The sequence below is a fragment of the Idiotropiscis lumnitzeri genome, chromosome 1 (genome assembly GCF_059441095.1).
Source record: "Idiotropiscis lumnitzeri isolate Australia: NSW breed Sydney's pygmy pipehorse chromosome 1, RoL_Ilum_1.0, whole genome shotgun sequence".
NCBI classification, from domain to species: Eukaryota; Metazoa; Chordata; class Actinopteri; order Syngnathiformes; family Syngnathidae; genus Idiotropiscis; species Idiotropiscis lumnitzeri.
Genome location: NC_142391.1, coordinates 46,342,758 through 46,359,382, shown reverse-complemented (window position 1 = coordinate 46,359,382; position 16,625 = coordinate 46,342,758). Strand labels below are relative to the sequence as shown.

Sequence of the window (16,625 nt, the reverse complement as noted above, 5' to 3'; positions counted from 1 at the left end):
CTAGTCAGAGTACCTATTCGCAATGGCACTCCTCAATCTTTTTTTTTCCTGTTGTTAGTTAAAACGCCAATTGTGCAACAAGTTGCCAAGCTGCGCAAGACACAATGCTCCAGGCCTGATGATCATTTTGATAAAGGAAGCACAATATCTACATTTTAAGGCAGGCAGCCGTCGTCGGTTATATATTGTTAGATAGATAGATTTTGATAAATAGGTAGAGCTTTCACTGATTGACTGCCATCTTGAAAAAATATATTATAAAAAGACATGGCAAAAAGACACAATAACCTATTTCCTTAAATAATAAACTATTTTGTGGCCTTTTTTGCGGTCTCACCGAAAAAAAGTAGATTGCAGAAATCCGGCACGCATCACACTTCTTCTCCACTTTGGAAGAGACAAAGGTAAGGAAGCTTACATGTGGTTGATTTGAGGGGGCACGGTTGCTCAAGCATATATCTCGTCCTGGATGGAACACGCAGAACTTTTTTCACTTGTAATCTGTGGACTTCATGTATGCCAAACCGTGTGGACAGCAAACAAATTGGATCACAGATCAAACATCCGTTGCACCCGCCAAAGTGGCTCGTTAGAATTGCTGTCAACAGCCAAAACTGAAATTCAATACAATACAAAATAACTTTATTTATACAGCGCATTTCACAACAGCTGGGTTGTAACAAAGCGCATGGGGTTATGTCGTCTTCCGAGATCCAGTTGAAAGACGAGCAGCAGCGTTTTGCATCAGTTGGAGGCGCATTGAGGGATGACTGGCTGACTCCAACGTAAGCAGTTAGCGTGCTGCCTAAGGTGAAAGAAGCTGTATCGAACAGCGGCACTGATTTGACGATCTAATATAAAATCACTGTCCAGTTTAAAACCCTAGTTCGAGACTATTTGCTTTAGATAAGATGCCAGGGAGCCAAGGTCAACAGGGTTGAAAGTACAAGGGCCACTGGGACCGAACACCATATGGAGGAAAGTGCCTTCATTACACCATAACTTCTGTCTTCTTTTTCGTTGAAATTCAAGAAATTAAGTGACATCCAGATTTTAATTTCCTCTAGACAGGACAGAAGCGGTCTTAAGGAGAGGAAAGAGTCTTTTTTGCTCAACGGGACATAGATCTGACTGTCATCCACATAGCAATGGAAGGAAATTCGATGTGTTCGTAAGATGGAACCTAGGGGCAGCAAGTATAACAAAAACAGCAAGGGACCCAAAACGGAACCCTGTGGAACACCATACGACAAAGGGGCAGAGCGGGACTCAGAGCAACGTCGGCGAACACAAAAGGTCCTGCCAGTCAAATAGGATTTAAACCACTCTACCCACCTCGTGCTGGAAACGCGCCCGAAGAAAACTGTGGTCCACCGTGTCAAACGCAACAGTTAGATGCAATACAATATAATACAATACATTATCTAACAAGACAAGACACACATAGCCTCTAGTATCGTTTGCCAGGAAGATATAATTCAAAACTTGTAGCAGGGCTGACTGTGTTATGCATTTTCTTGAAAACTGACTGGAAAGCCTCCGTGGTATTGTGTTCGTCCAAGAGCTCAACTGCATGTGCACCACCTTTTCCATAATTTTATAAATAAAAGGCAATCTGGAAATGGGTCTAAAATTTGACAGCACACCTTGATCAAGGCCGGGTTTCTTAAGCACCACAGCATGTTTAAAATGTTGGGGGACTATACCATGAGAAAGACTGCTGTTGATAATGGCCAAAACCAATTCACCAATACTTGGGAGAACTTCCTTAAAGAATTGAGGAGCGTCATAGTGTCATATAGTGAGCAGGATGGCTTAATATGGCAAATTTCATCCTCCAAAGCTGACAAGGAGATTCACCCACATTTAGCCAATGTTAATGTCAAGCCCTGCATAATTTTATTGTCAATTTAGGACCATGCCGTTGAGCAGCCCTGCTTAGACATAACTATATTTTTTTTTGTCGACCATTTATTATATTTTGTAACTGTAAGTTTAGTAAATGTACATGATTTATTAAATGCATTTGATTGTGAACATGTATATTCCCCTATCCTCCAGGCGCCATGTCTTCTATTTGTGGCACGAGTGGCGATGGGAACACCAGCTCTGCTTCTTCAACTGTAATGGAGACCCACTCCTCCATAACATTGGTGTCACAGATCAACTGAAGCAAGGTGCTGTCGGGTGTGGTGATTGGGGAGCTGGTCCTATGGAAGTAGATGGCATATCCTTGCCTGATCCTTGTGACAGCCAGCATTTTAGGAAAGGTGTCCGTCTTTCAAACCTCCCAAGCATGTCCTCAGAGTGCACATTTCTGAGCACTATTCTGGACAGACAATGTAACCCTGAGCAGAGACATTTTGGCCTGGCATACAAAAAGTGGTTAGAATCTGTAATTGGTAAGGAGCTTCGAAAAAAAAATTGGCAGACACAGTCTTTTTAATAGTACCCTTAATTTGGCATCGACTAAATTGTATTAGTTTGATTCACTACTGCCATTAGGAACCAAGCATAGTACAACAAAGTTTCCGATTGCTGTTTCTGTTGTCTTTTTTTCACAATCACAAAAGAGAATTGGGTCTTCTGTTTTTTTTTTTTTTTTTATGGAATCATTTCATATCTTTTTCATTTTAAGCATCTTCCATTGTCTCTTGTTTTGTCCTACTCTGTCTTTGTCCTAGCCCTTCCTTTACTTGGTTTTATTTCAGGGCTGTTAATGCATTATGTAAAACACACTGAACTAAACATAGTAACATCTGATTATGGCATTTTGCTGCATTCTCTTTGACATTTAACTGCTTACCATATAACTTTTATAAAAGGTTACCATATAACACATAACATTTTATTTTAAGTTGTGACTGTTGAGCTCCTATATCTGTGTTGTTGCACAACAATACCTTGATCAGTGCCACTACAGTAAGGTGGAAGGTGGTTGAAGGTTGGGTCGAAGGTCCAGCCCCACATCATCTTTACATTGACAAAGCAGACTGTCTCAAAAGTCAATGCTAGCATAGCTTGCAACAATAATGTAGTCTATCTTAACTTACATGGCAGCGTGTCAGCTGAAGTACTGTACTAAATAAATACATAGCCATAGAACGTTATCGTTACTATTTCACATGTATAGATGTTCTATGATTGAGCAAGAGTCCACTTCACCTATGATGGTGTACACGCTACCATTACAACATAAAGATAAGATAAAGATAAAGATGTCCTTTATTAGTCCCACAATGGGGAAATTTGAGGTGTTACAGCAGCAAAGATATAGATCACAGAATCGGCGGCGTAATGTAGCCGTTAATGTATAACATTAGCAGCAGACATTCATAAAAAGCATGCAAATATACACAGTTAAAACGTATCTAAGTATAAGGAAACACTCCTAATGCCTGTCCATTACACAGAGGGAAACGCTGTAATGATAAAAACTACTTAATGATTGAAAATACTGCAATGATAAAAATATTGCAATGATAAAAGTACTCTAATGGTAAGAGTACTGAAATGATAGAAAAGTACTGCTATGATAGAAAATACTGCAATGATAAAAGTACTGTAATGGTAAAAAGTACTGCAATGATAAAATATACTGCAATGGTAAAAGTACTGTAATAGTAAAAGTACTGCAACGATAGAAAAATACTGCAATGATAAAAGTACTGCAATGATAAAAGTACTGTAATAGTGAACGTCCTGCAATGGTAGAAATACTGCAGTGATAGAAGTACTGTAATAAGAATACTGTAATGGTAAACAAAATACATCATTGGTCAATATTTAAGTACACCATTGGCTTAAAGTACAGTAGTAGTGTATATTGCATCCTAGGACTGCACAATTGCACTAATGCCCTCCCGTTTGTAGGCCTGACCCAATGTTCTTGTTAAAAAGTCTGACAGCAGTCGGCAGGAAGGAGCGGCGAAATCTCTCTTTGGTACAGCGAAGGTGTAACAGTCCATCACTGAAGGAGCTGTGGAGTGTTCTCAGAGTGTCATTGAGTGGGTGGGCTGGGTTGTCCAGCATTGATGACAGTTTTGCCGTCATCCTCCTGTCCCCCACTGAGTCCACAGAGTCCAGGGAGCAGCCCAGGACAGAGCTGGCCCTCCTCACTAGTTTGTCCAGTCTCTTTTTGTCCCGGCCCGAGATGCCTCCTGCCCAGGAGACCACTCCATAGAAGATGACTGATGAAACCACCGAGTCATAGAAGTTCCTGAGGAGTGTTCCCCGAACGCCAAAGGACCTCACCTCTTGAGTAGGAAGAGTCTGCTCTTACCCTTCCTTTAGAGAGCGTCTGTGTTGTCGCTCCAGTCCAGTTTATTGTTCAGATGAACACTCAGGTACTTGTAAGTTGAGACCCTCTCAACGTCTGTTCCCTGGATATTCACTGGTGCAGGTGGAGAGTGCCGACGCTTGCAGAAATCCACCACCAGCTCTTTGTATTTCCCAGCGTTGATTTGGAGACGGTTCTGCTGACACCAGTCCACGAACCCCTGCGTAACCCCTATGTACTCCCAATCGTCACCGTCAGTGATGAGGCCGACAATCGCAGAGTCATCAGAGAACTTCTGCAGGTGACAGGTTGTGGAATTGTATTTGTAGTCCGAGGTGTCGAGGGTGAACAGGAAGGGAGCCAGAACAGTTCCCTGCGGCGCTCCCGTGCTGCAGAGGAGCACGTCAGACACACAGTCCTGTGTCCTCACGTACTGTGGCCGGTTTGTGAGGTAGTCGTGGATCCATGTGATGAGGTGGTGGGCCACTCCTGCCTGCTCCAGCTTGTCTCCCAATAAGGCGGGCTGGATGGTGTTGAAAGCACTTGAGAAATCAAAGAACATGATCCTCACCGTGCCCCCCACCTTCTCCAGGTGGGAGAGTGAAGTGTGGAGCAGGTAGATGATTGCATCATCCACACTGATGACAGGCTGGTATGCGAACTGGAGTGGGTCCATTGAGGAGCTGACCAGGGGGCGCAGATGGACGAGGACCAGTCTCTCCAGGGTCTTCATGAGATGAGACGTCAGCGCCACTGGTCTGAAGTTGTTGAGCTCCTTCGGATGGGGTGTCTTTGGAACCGGAACCAGGCAGGATGTTTTCCACAGCTGGGGGACTCTGCCCAGCTTCAGACTCAGGTTGAACATGTGCTGGACGATTCCACACAGCTGGTCTGCGCAGGATTTGAGGAGCTGGGAGCTAATCCCATCTGGGCCTGCTGCCTTCCTCGCCTTCATCCTCATCAGCTGGTTCTTCACCTGAGATGTTGTGAGGAACAAGGCTGAGCAGGAGGAAGTGGTGGTTGTCTGATGAGGCTGGGAACTGGAACCTGTGGAGAGAGAGAGGGTCTCGTTCGCAGTGGCAGGAGGGGTTGGTGGGGGCTGCAGCAGGGGAGCCTGAGCAGGGTCAGGCATTTGATCAAACCTATTGAAAAATAGGTTCAACTCATTTGGCCAGTGAAGCCCCCCCCCTTCTAGGTCTTACCTGGTTGTCCGTGGCCTGAGATGGTCTTCAGGCCCCTCCAGACACTCCTGGCATTGTTTCGCTGCAGTTGCTCCTCCATCCGCATCCTGTAGGACTTTTTCCCCTCTTGGATCCTCCTTCTCAGCTGACGCTGCACTCTCTTCAGCTCGTTAATATAGAAGTTAATATAGTCTGTAATTGTGTCTGTTAGACCATTAATGTCCTCACAGTGAGCTTCGCTGAATACTTCCCACACAGTTGTGTTGAAACAGACCTTTAAGGCCTCCTCGGCTTCTCCGGACCATCGCTGAACTGTGCGTGTCACAGCTGGCTGCCTGCGGACCAGAGGTTTGTACACGGGCAGGAGAGCAACCAAGTTGTGGTCAGCTTTGCCCAGCGGGGGGAGGGGCAGTGATGTGTACGCCTCCTTGGTGTTGGCATAGAAAAGGTCCAATATTTTATTGTCTCTGGTGTGGCAGGTTACATATTGTGTGAATGAAGGCAGAGAGGAGGAAGGAGAAGCATGTTTGAAGTCACCAGAGATAAGGAGCAGGGCATTTGGGTACTGTGTTTGTAGCCTGCTCACAGCTGCAGTCAGTACGTCACAGGCTGTCTCACTGTTAGCAGAGGGTGGCACGTACGCCGCCACCGCGATCACATGACTGAACTCTCGCGGTAAATAGAACGGACGCATGCTAACAGCTATCAGCTCAATGTCCCGACTGCAAAGTTGATCCTTAACAGTTATGTGCCCAGGGTTACACCATCTATCATTAACAAACACAGCCAGCCCTCCCCCTTTCCTCTTACCGCTCTCCAGTGTCCTGTCCGCGCGTAGTATTTGGAAGCCGTCCAATTCCACAACGGCATCCGGCGTTAGCTCTGTTAGCCACGACTCCGTGAACACCAACAAGCTAGCCTCCCGGACAATCCTCTCATGCCGGGTTAGCGCTTTTAGCTCATCCATTTTATTGGGGAGGGATCTAACATTCCCCATAATAACGGACAGGAGGACGGGGTGGTATCGTCTCCTCCTTGCCTGGCGTTTAGCCCCCGCACGACATCCCGTCTCTTCCTCCTCAGCTCGCGGGGGATATCGGGTCTCGCTCCAGAAGCCGACGCGGGGTTAGCACGGAGTGCTAACAGCTGATCTCTTGAGTACACAATCGATCCGTAGCTCCGAGTTTCGTCTCCGGACACGATCGCGCAAAAAACAGCTCCCAACAGCAGTAAAACCACCGCAAGCTTTATGTCCATTGCTGAGATGAGGTAAAAATAAAATAAAACAGGGTAAAGGGAAAAAACACACGAAAAAGGTTCAATGGTGAGCCACGCTGCTGTAAACAGGCAGCCACCCGCGCGGCGCCGGAACCGGAAACAGTCTCTGTTTGAGGTTTTTACTGTGCAACACATAATTTTAACTACATTTTTAACAATTATTGTTTTGGAGGTCCCAAATTTGGACAACAATATTTTTATAACATTTGTGTAATAATATATCATCTTTTTTAAATTAGCTACCTGGTACCAAGAAAACCAAACTGTCTAGTTAGCAGGTGGCAGGTGTCTACTCTTCATAGATCATCAAGTAATGTTTTAAATATACTCAGGTAATCTGATGAGTGTATACATTTGCTTGAGCTGAACTTAGATGGTTACATTTAGGATACATTACATAAAGATTGTCATTTCATGTTTTTGCCGAAATGTATTAATAATATATCACATTACAGGGCTTTGATTACCTTAATCTGTAGGGAATACAAACAATCCCAAATTGGCAGGGAATATAATACATAAATTTAAGGGAAAAAAACAATTTGTTACATTATAAGTTGTACTTTCATTCCAATATCAAGCAGCCTCATGACCGCAGACCACATATAACCACATGCCCCCGACCTCCACATCCAGCATGTTTGCCTCCAACATTATCTGAGACCAGCCACCCGAACAGCTACTGCAACAATCTCTTTGCATAACCAAAGAATTTCTGCATAAACTTTCCGAAACCGCTTCAGGGATGCTCATCTGCCTGCTCGTTGTCCTCATCCTGACCTGATCCAGACCTGACTGTAGTGTGTCGACATAACCGACTTGAGTTGGCGAATATGCTCACATTCAATGGTGTTTGGCACGTATCAAAATGTTCTCTTCATGGATGAATCCCTTTTTTTGCTGTTCTGTTTAGATGACGACAGCGTGTGTGACGTCGTGTGGGTGAGTGTTTTGCTGATGTCATCGTTGTGGATCAATTGGCTGATATTGGCGGTGGGGTTATGGTATGGGCTGGCGTATGTTGTGTGTTATGAACACAGGTGCACACCTGACTTGTGAGCGGGCAGCGTGGGATCGTTAATATCCATTTTTGGTGAATTTTGGCCCTGAATTGGCTTAAAAAATTTCAGATCAAAGCACCATTCAAAATGGGAATATTGAACATACTCATCCCAGGCCATGTTTTTGACTGCTACTTACGAACAAGAACTAGTTGACAGTGCATAAAAGTAAAAGCATACGATCTACAGACTGCTATGATATAGATATGTCATTAATAAAAATTGTTATAAATAACATTTCAAAACCTACATCTGTAATCTGTCATTCAAAGCAGAGGCCGCGTTCCAAAGAAAATGAAAACAGCTTCAATTATTCCGGTACACAAAAATGATAACTTTAAAAATGATTGGTCAATTTAATTTCTTCCACAGTTTTAAAAAAATCTTGAAAAGCTATATTCCTAGTAAAACATTGTATATTAAATTAAGCCCATTGTGCACATTGTGGCTTTAAAGATAAAAGGACCACAGCAATGGCACTCATTGAAGCAGTTGAAGTAATTAACTGTTATTCGACAGAACAAACTCAGTTGTGTAAAAATAGGTTAACTTTTATCAGTAAAATGCGGGATACAAATGTGTTGTTTTGTTGCTTGTGGTTTGCCCCAGTTGTCAGTGCTGGGTCCCGCTGTTTCACGTGTACATAAACAACCTATTAAATGTTTCAAAATTATTACAACCAATGTCGTGGCAATTATAACAAACTTTTCAATACGGTAAATGCAGAGCTCAAAAAAGTTAAAAAGCGGATGGATGATAGCAAATTACTTAAAAAAAATGAAAAATATACCAATAAAACCAAATTATTGCTATTTGGTAACTGTAAAAGTAATCCAGAATTAATAATACACATTGGAAAGTGTTAAGAAATATAAATGTTGGGAGTAATAATTGATATATTGTCATGGAATGCCCACACATAGGGTGAAAAATTTCCTTGAGTCCATCCATCAATCCATCCATTATCTGTTCTGCTTCTCCTCACAAGGCATGCTGGAGCCAATTCCAGCTGTCCTCGGACAGTAAGCGCGATACACCCTGGAAGGGTTGGCAGTCACTGGCAGGGCACACAAAGACAAACAACCACTCACGCTCACACTCTCACACCTGGGGCCAATTTAGAGTGTGCCATTAACCTACCATGCATCTTTTCGGAATGCGGGAGGAAATCTGAGTACCCGGAGAAAACCCACAAAGGCACGGGGAGAACATGCAAACTCCACACAGGAAGGTTGGACCTACACCACAAGCAATCCCAAAGCATCACAAAATTTAAAGTATCTTCCAATCATATGGTCTGGTCACAGTATGAGAGCGCTTTTAGCTCAATCACTGGATCTTTCTTACTTTCATACTTTCATTGTTAGTTACGTCCTTGTTGTTGCTTATCATGTTGCTATATATTATTTCTATTGCTATTGTTGGTATTTATTTTTTGCTGAAATATAATGCATTTTAAACTATGCAGACTATGTTTTTATAGTCATCAAATGTAATGTATTGTATATCAATTTTCCTAATTCGTTATCTATATTAGTAGGGCTTTTATAACTCTAACGTAACAATTAGAGAAGCAATAGTTAGAATGTGTAGTTTGTAATATAAATGAGATTCTTTTTTTTCTTAATTTTTGTTGCTTGGATAATCTTTTAAATGTATAAAAATGCACCACACTATTATTATTATTCATTGCTATTTTTCAAAATAAGGAGATACTTGTTGGGATTTAATTATTGCTGAAATATGCATTTTAAATTATGCAAACATTTTTAATTGTAATCATATGTAATATATTGCTCATCACTTTTCCTAATTCGTAATCTATATTAGTAGGACTTTTATAGGTCTAACTTAATCATTCGGGAAGTTAAAGTTAGTATGTGTAGCTTGTATTATAAATTTGAGTTGGTGTCATCTTTATTTTTAGTTAGAATCATCTTTTTCCTATATTCTCTCTATCTCTCTTTCTCTCTGTTCTAAATGTATCACACTATTATTATGTACTGTTATTTTAAAAAAACAGCAAACGAAAATAATAAACTGAGTCTTTTGAAGCATTATTATGTCTTTTAAAAAGATTACCTAAGCATCAGCAAACTGATTTTAAATGCTTTGTTAAACATTTTTATGCCCTCAAAATCTGGGTTGTTCACTATAGGAAGAAGGCCAATAATTGTGTGCATAGAATGAATCATTTCAGCAAAATTGTACATTCTTCTCAAATACCACAAAATACATTAATTCTTGGGGTGACACTGGGGTGCTGTATAACATAAAGGGATACATTTCCTTCTAAAAAAATACATATCTTGCTCAAAGGGATTCATTCAGAAAAGTTTGAGTCGAATGTTTTGAAAGTTTAAATAAAACTAGAGCTGCATGCAGCTATGAAGGGCCCTCGCAGCCCTGCAACGTTGGGATACTGGCACATTGGAATTGCAATTTTTGAAAATCAAGTACATCAGATTGAAACCATCCATCCATTATCTGTACCACTTCTCCTCACTAGGGTCGCGGGGGTGCTCGAGCCTATCCCAGCTATCTTCGGGCACTATTTATTGACCAATGCTGTAGTTTGTTTACCATTGCAGTGTTATTATCATTGCAGTACTTTTATCATTGCAGTATTTTTTATCTTTGCAGCATTTGTATTTATTTCCCCTCTGTACCATGAACAGACATTAGGAGTGTTTCCTTACACTTGAATATGTTGTGGAATGTAAGTGTGTATATACATGGGGATTCGTGTGTGTACGTATATACTGAGTATCTTCGCATAGTTTTGTTTTTTACTACTGCTGATGTTATACATTAACGGCTACATTACACCGCCGCCTCTGTGTGATCGATATCTTTGCTGCTGTAACACTGCAAATTTCCCCATTGTGGGACGAATAAAGGACATCTTATTCTTAGGCGGGGTACACCCTGAACTGGTCGCCAGCCAATTGCAGGGCACACATATACGAACAACCATCCGCGTCACACTCGTACCTAAATGAAATTTAGAGTGTCCAATCAACCTGCCATGCATCTTTTTGGAATTTGGGAGGAAACCAGAGTTACCGGAAAAAACCCACGCAGGCACAGGGAGGACAGCAAACTCCATACACACAGAAACTCATGACCTCTGCGCAATTTTGATGAAATACAATCTCTTTAAAAGAGCAAATATTTGAAAGTAAATTATTCATAGCCTACTAGCTTTTGAGTTTATAGTAGGTGTAAGATGGGCTGAGGATCACATTGACCTCAAGCAGCTTTGTGTAATCAGTTTGTGTATTTCTAATCATGTTTTTATACACTACTTGTATCATTAATGTTTGCACACACGCACACACACTTACATTTTTGCTTTAGCACACGCACACACACACACACACTTACATTTTTGCTTAGTTTCTATTTCCTTGAGTTATGACTTTCTGTATTCTGGAGCGTCTAAACAGACCCCCATTGTTCAAGCCCTAATAAAAAATGGAGGCAGGGGGAGAGAGGGTGCACAGAGCTGAAGGGAGCAAGACGCCTGTTCTGCTCTGTCTCTCTCGCTCCCGGTCGACCGGTAAAAATGAACAACAAAGCCTGCTTTTTTCCTTGCGATCAGTCACCTTTATAATTTCAGTAAGCTATTTCAGTAAGCTCTCCCAAAGGCGTCAGGGCATTTAAACCTGACATTTATCTGGTGCCGAGTAACCCGGGAGCCGGACGTTGCGACCGTCGCGGGACATCGGACACCGCAGAAACTGGCGCCAGCGCTTCCCAATTGAGGAAGTGGGTCTCAGAACTCCTGCTTCGATCGGCCGCCCGATGTCGGTTCCCTAGGCTGATCCAGGGGAAACCAGGTATTGTGTTTCAAATTATTTTGTACCGCCATTTTAAAATTTTAAAATATTAAAACAATTGGATGGGAAGTGAAAGAGTGAGGGAGACCGCGCGGACGGGGCTGGGTCCCCAGCCGTTGACCAGTAAGGTGTGATAGACTGGATCGTGCTAGTCCAAGGAGTTATATAAATAGAATCGGTAGCGAATTAGGTCATAACTCGTTTAGAGACAGTCTCTCGAGAAACCGGGTTTCTCAAGCGGATAGCACGGTGAACAAATTAATAGTTCCTCGGTGTCTGCAGCCTGGAGAAGTGAGACTTCTCGGTTGATCGGCAGCCTAGAGACGAGAAACAGGGTTTCTGAGCAAATTAAATGTTCCTCTGTGTCGACAATTGAGAAGTGAGACTTCTCGGTTGGTCGGCAGCCTAGAGAAGAGAAACAGGGTTTCTGAGTCTTCTCATAATTTCCCATTAAATTTAGGGAATAATAAAATTATAAGGCGTTATTTTCTGTGTTTTTTATTATTTTTATTTGAATTCCTTTGGTAAACAAACTGCTCGTTTGACTGAGAAGTGTATATGTGTGGGGGTGTGTGTGTGTGTGTGTGTGAGAGAGAGAGAGAGAGAAAAAAAAAAAAAGGGTCAGTGGTTGAGTGTGAGTAAAAGTAACGGACTTCAGACAACAACGGAAAATGGGTCAAAACGTGACCAAAGAGTTGAAAGCAAATTCAGATGTGAAGTTTATGAACGCGTATGACTCAGATTGTTGCCAATTTCTGGAGAAGTGGGTGAAGAAATATGACTTTAAGCCACGCCTGAAGGATCAGGTACATGTATATTTTGTGTGTGAATGTTTGCGAAAACCGTATGCGAAGTGAGTGAATGGTGTGCTTGGAGATTACAAATACCATTTGGTATTGTATCCCATGTAATACAGTAGGGTTATAAACAGCAGACTGGTGTGGATGCAGAGGCAAGAATTCTCCACCTGAAAAGGTTGAAATGAGAATTACCCCAACAGGAAATTTGAGTTGCTGTCCTACTGATAAGAAACCAGTTTTTAGAACACCCTAGGTGTTGACAAACTGGACCAAATTTTCTAAAATGGAGATATTAGGTAGTAAAATAAAACCCAGAAATATGCTGCAGTGTAAGGATTGGACGCATGTAAAAAGAAAAACAGGATCTTAATAAAATAAAATAAAGATTTAGGTTAAATGGAAAATTAAATAAATTTAATATAAATTCGGAGGTTAGTTAAAAACTCAAAAAGTACTATACAGTACCGCCAGAATTAATAATCATAGACAAGACAAAGAAGAACTCTAAAAAGATAGAGAAATCTGCGCATATATAAATTTAGGAGAGAAAGTAGTTGAAGGATTTATTATTGGCCAAAGAAGGATAGATTGTGTTGCTGTCATTACTAACATGTCCTTCTTGTTTGTAGTTGTTCAGTGTTGCGAACTGTGTGTGTCGTTTTGTGGGCCCGTGTATACGTTTGTGTGTCTGTCTGTGTGTCTAAATGTCAGGAAGAGTGATAAAAGTGGTTGGAATTGTGCTGAAAGGATTGATGAAGTAGAGATAAAATGCAATCAATGATTAGGAACCAACCAAAGGCTACTTAGGAATGATGAGATCTTATTGAGGAAAATAATTCCAAAATTTACAAAAAGAAATCAATAAAGGGGAAGATTTGAGGAAAGACATTTATTCCAATTTGAAAATAAAATGAAATAACTTTTACGACAGGATAGGTTAAAAGAAAAGAGATAGAAAAATTGCCTGATGTGCGTTTTCTGAAAAGATTGAACCCAGACGCCTAGGCTGATTTAGAAAGATGAGTGAAGATAAGGAAAGACAAAGAAAGACCCCAAAAAGGTGAAGAAAAATGGCTTTGAGGAAACAGAATATTGGATGAGAGTAGCCTCAAAAAGAGAAGAGGGATACAAGAAACAAAAAAAAAGAATGAAAACAAAATAAGCAAAGGAAAGGAATGTGAAAAGTCAGATAGAGCAAATTACACTGAAATGGGAAGAGTAAAACAAAAGGATGACGAGACTTTTGAGCAATACAAAGTGAGAATGACAGCTGTGTTTAAAAATTACAGCGGGCTACAGGAAAATGGTAATGTAAATGGGCCATTTCAACAGCAGTTGAGGAATGCTTTACATGCAGGCTCAAGAGAGGTAATTCATAAGTGGGTACATAAACATTACATTTGCCCCTTCAATAGGTACCCTGGAGGAGTATGTAAATTACGCCCTCCATGCTGAGAAGATAATAAAAAAAATAAGAAAAATAAAAAGAAGCAGAGACACCTTTTATCAAGATAAAGGAAGGTCTTTTATCAAGGTGGAAGGGGCAGAGGTAGCTTTAGAGGTAAAGGGGCAGACGACAGATGAGGATAGGAATTAGATTCTGCTATAAGGGTGAATTGAAGACATAACTAATTTATATTTCATATTTCAGTTGATGATGTTTGTGTTAAGGTGGACCAGAAATGGAATGAAATGCAGGGATAGAAATGACACAGGAAAGAGTTTGGCTAGAAGGGCTATGATTTTCATTGAAGCAGAGAAGAAATTACAGACTACAAATAACATTGATGTGCACTTGTTCACTTTGAGGTAGAACTGGTTGAAGTTAAAGGATTTTATACATTTGACTATAAAGGATTCTATACGATTACAAGTTACTACAAGTTACATGTATTCAGTTTAATGTAATAAAGATATTTACTGATTGTGCTTTAATTCAATGTACAATAAAAGGTCAGGGCAGGCTGTGTGAAAGGCATGGGCGGCAGATGTTTTGTGCAGGACGAGCCGCACGTCTGAGAACTGGGTGTGCTGACGCGGAAAGTTCCAGACATCAAGGACATCCAGGTGCTGTTGGGTGAGATGGTCAGACGGTCGACCGTGAGAGCGGAATAACAGATCCAGTGGCTCATGGGCACTTGAGCGCACAAACAACTGCCTTGGGAAGAGCCGACACGCTATCCTGCGGGATGAAGATATCCAATAAGAGAAAGCTAAAGTTGGTTGCAGATGACACATAGCAAATAGGAGAGTAGTAAGATGTCTTTGCTTTGTTTTGTTGAAATGTATAAATGATCCTGGGCAACTCGGGGGGGCGTCGTCTTCTGTTGGGTACAGAGGCGCGCAGAGCTGTAATCGAGCCCTAGGCTTTGTACTAGATCTCTTGTTCGGAATAAATCCGCTCCCGTGTGAAATCGCCGGCTTCCTGGTCATTTCTCTCTCAAAACGAGCGCGCATAATTGTTGGATGAATGTAAGTCGGGTTTGGTTAATGGAGTCAGATAATAGATAAAATTCCAACAAAGTGAAATGAGTCACAAAATTTAAAAAATAGGATATAAAATAGAATTAACATGTTCACTGTGTGTTGAGAAATTTGTGATTAGGTGAAAAAGAAAAAGAAATACAGGCATTTCAAATAAAACAACATAATTTAAATTGGCCGACTTGTCAAATGGAGGAGAAAATCCTATGCACAAAAGTATGAATGTGTTGAGCAGAAGAAGAAAAAAAAAGGAGGAAGAGAAAGTCTTGTTATAAACATTAATTTTCAGGACCAGTCGTGATAGCAACGGAGGATCGCGTGACGTAAAAAAACAAACAAAAGTAAGTGTAGAAGCAGTTCTACATCAACGTGCATTTTACTTATTAGGCCGTGATGCACTGACACAATTGGACCTTAATATCAGAGTCAATAAGCAAGGGTGAATTCAAACAAACGTCAAAACTTTAAAAGGGCGCATTGTCAGTGATAAGCCAAAAGAAAAACATTGCCAGAGCTTTAAAACCAATAACAGAAGTAAATTATGTTTTTTATAGAAGTGTGTAATTATTGTCCCCAAGGAGAAGAGGGTCTATCCCTCTCGAGCCTTCCTTTCCTGTGGGGAGGGCAAACAAAGGACATGAGTGTCCAGTTCTCCCTTGCTGCATGAGCATTCTTGTCCTGCTGGCCCTTGGCTGAACTTTTCGGCCCACTCCCAGGCGCAACTCCTAGGCGCCAGACCCCCTTTTCTGAAAACACCTTCCTTGGGACGTCTCGGTGACCCCTGTTAAATCCCTGACCCTTCGTAAATAATGTTGAGGCCCGATGCCACAGGGCTGTAACTTATGTGTTAGGGAGGTCCAACACAAGACTTAGTATTCCTAAAAGCAACAATATCGTCATGGCCATAAAATAAGTTGTGTATGTTAGACCTTGTGAAGATACACTGTTGGAGTTGAGTCACCGTGGAAATGAGAAGTAGTTAGTAAAGCAACCTTTAAAGGCCAAACTTACTCCAATGCGTGTTCGTTTTTTTGTACTCAAGAAGAAAAGGGTCAAATAAAGACTCAACAACCTAACGAAATATCAATGATGCTTGATGTTCTTGCAAAATTTCCTTAGTTTTCGTTCAAATTTATAACCTCCAGTTGTTTTTTTCTTGGTGAAAAGAGCTGGCAACAGCTTTTTGGGAAAACACACAAGCTTCTTGCTGCTTAATAAAGGCCAAAACACTCTTCCGACCAAATATGACCATATATATCTGGGTAACTGCTGGCAGAAAAACATGAAAAAAATAAAACAAATATTTCTTTTAGCCAGGAGGTGGCACTACTAGTACAGTATAAAAAAAGTTTGTAGACGTCTTCAGGCATAGACTCTCTGCAAATTTGTGAAACTTTGACGAAATATGTTCATGTGGGCCAAGTTACAGCCGCTTCTGTAGTCAAGGTGACACCGAATTCTGAAATAAATTCTAAATGGCCGACTTCCTTTTGTTTTGACATATGGCTCCAAGTGACTTTTTTGTAGGTCTTAGACTGTTACATATTCTTTCAAATACTCCTAGATCTAAGTTAAACATACATAAAAAATATATACATTTCTTGGGTGTGCTAGCAAGCCATCTTTTCAATAATTGCACCATAAACAAATAAAATATTGATGAGTTTACCTGACTTGATGTCTGGGGGTGGCCTTCGGTG

General features: G+C 41.2%; 1 protein-coding gene across 3 annotated transcripts in view; it reads left to right on the top strand.

The window, feature by feature from the left end:
* Positions 1–14,855, top strand: part of ptar1 (protein prenyltransferase alpha subunit repeat containing 1) — a 102,011-nt gene extending 87,156 nt beyond the window's left edge. For 2 of the 3 annotated variants that reach the window (XM_088303411.1, XM_088303401.1), the window contains exon 7: positions 2,062–14,855. In XM_088303411.1, the coding sequence (XP_088159537.1) occupies positions 2,062–2,446 (385 nt within the window). In that variant the 3' untranslated portion in view covers positions 2,447–14,855. The remainder of the gene's footprint in view (positions 1–2,061) is intronic. The other variant, XR_015844678.1, reaches the window with a different exon arrangement.
* Positions 14,856–16,625: the final 1,770 nt, after the last annotated feature.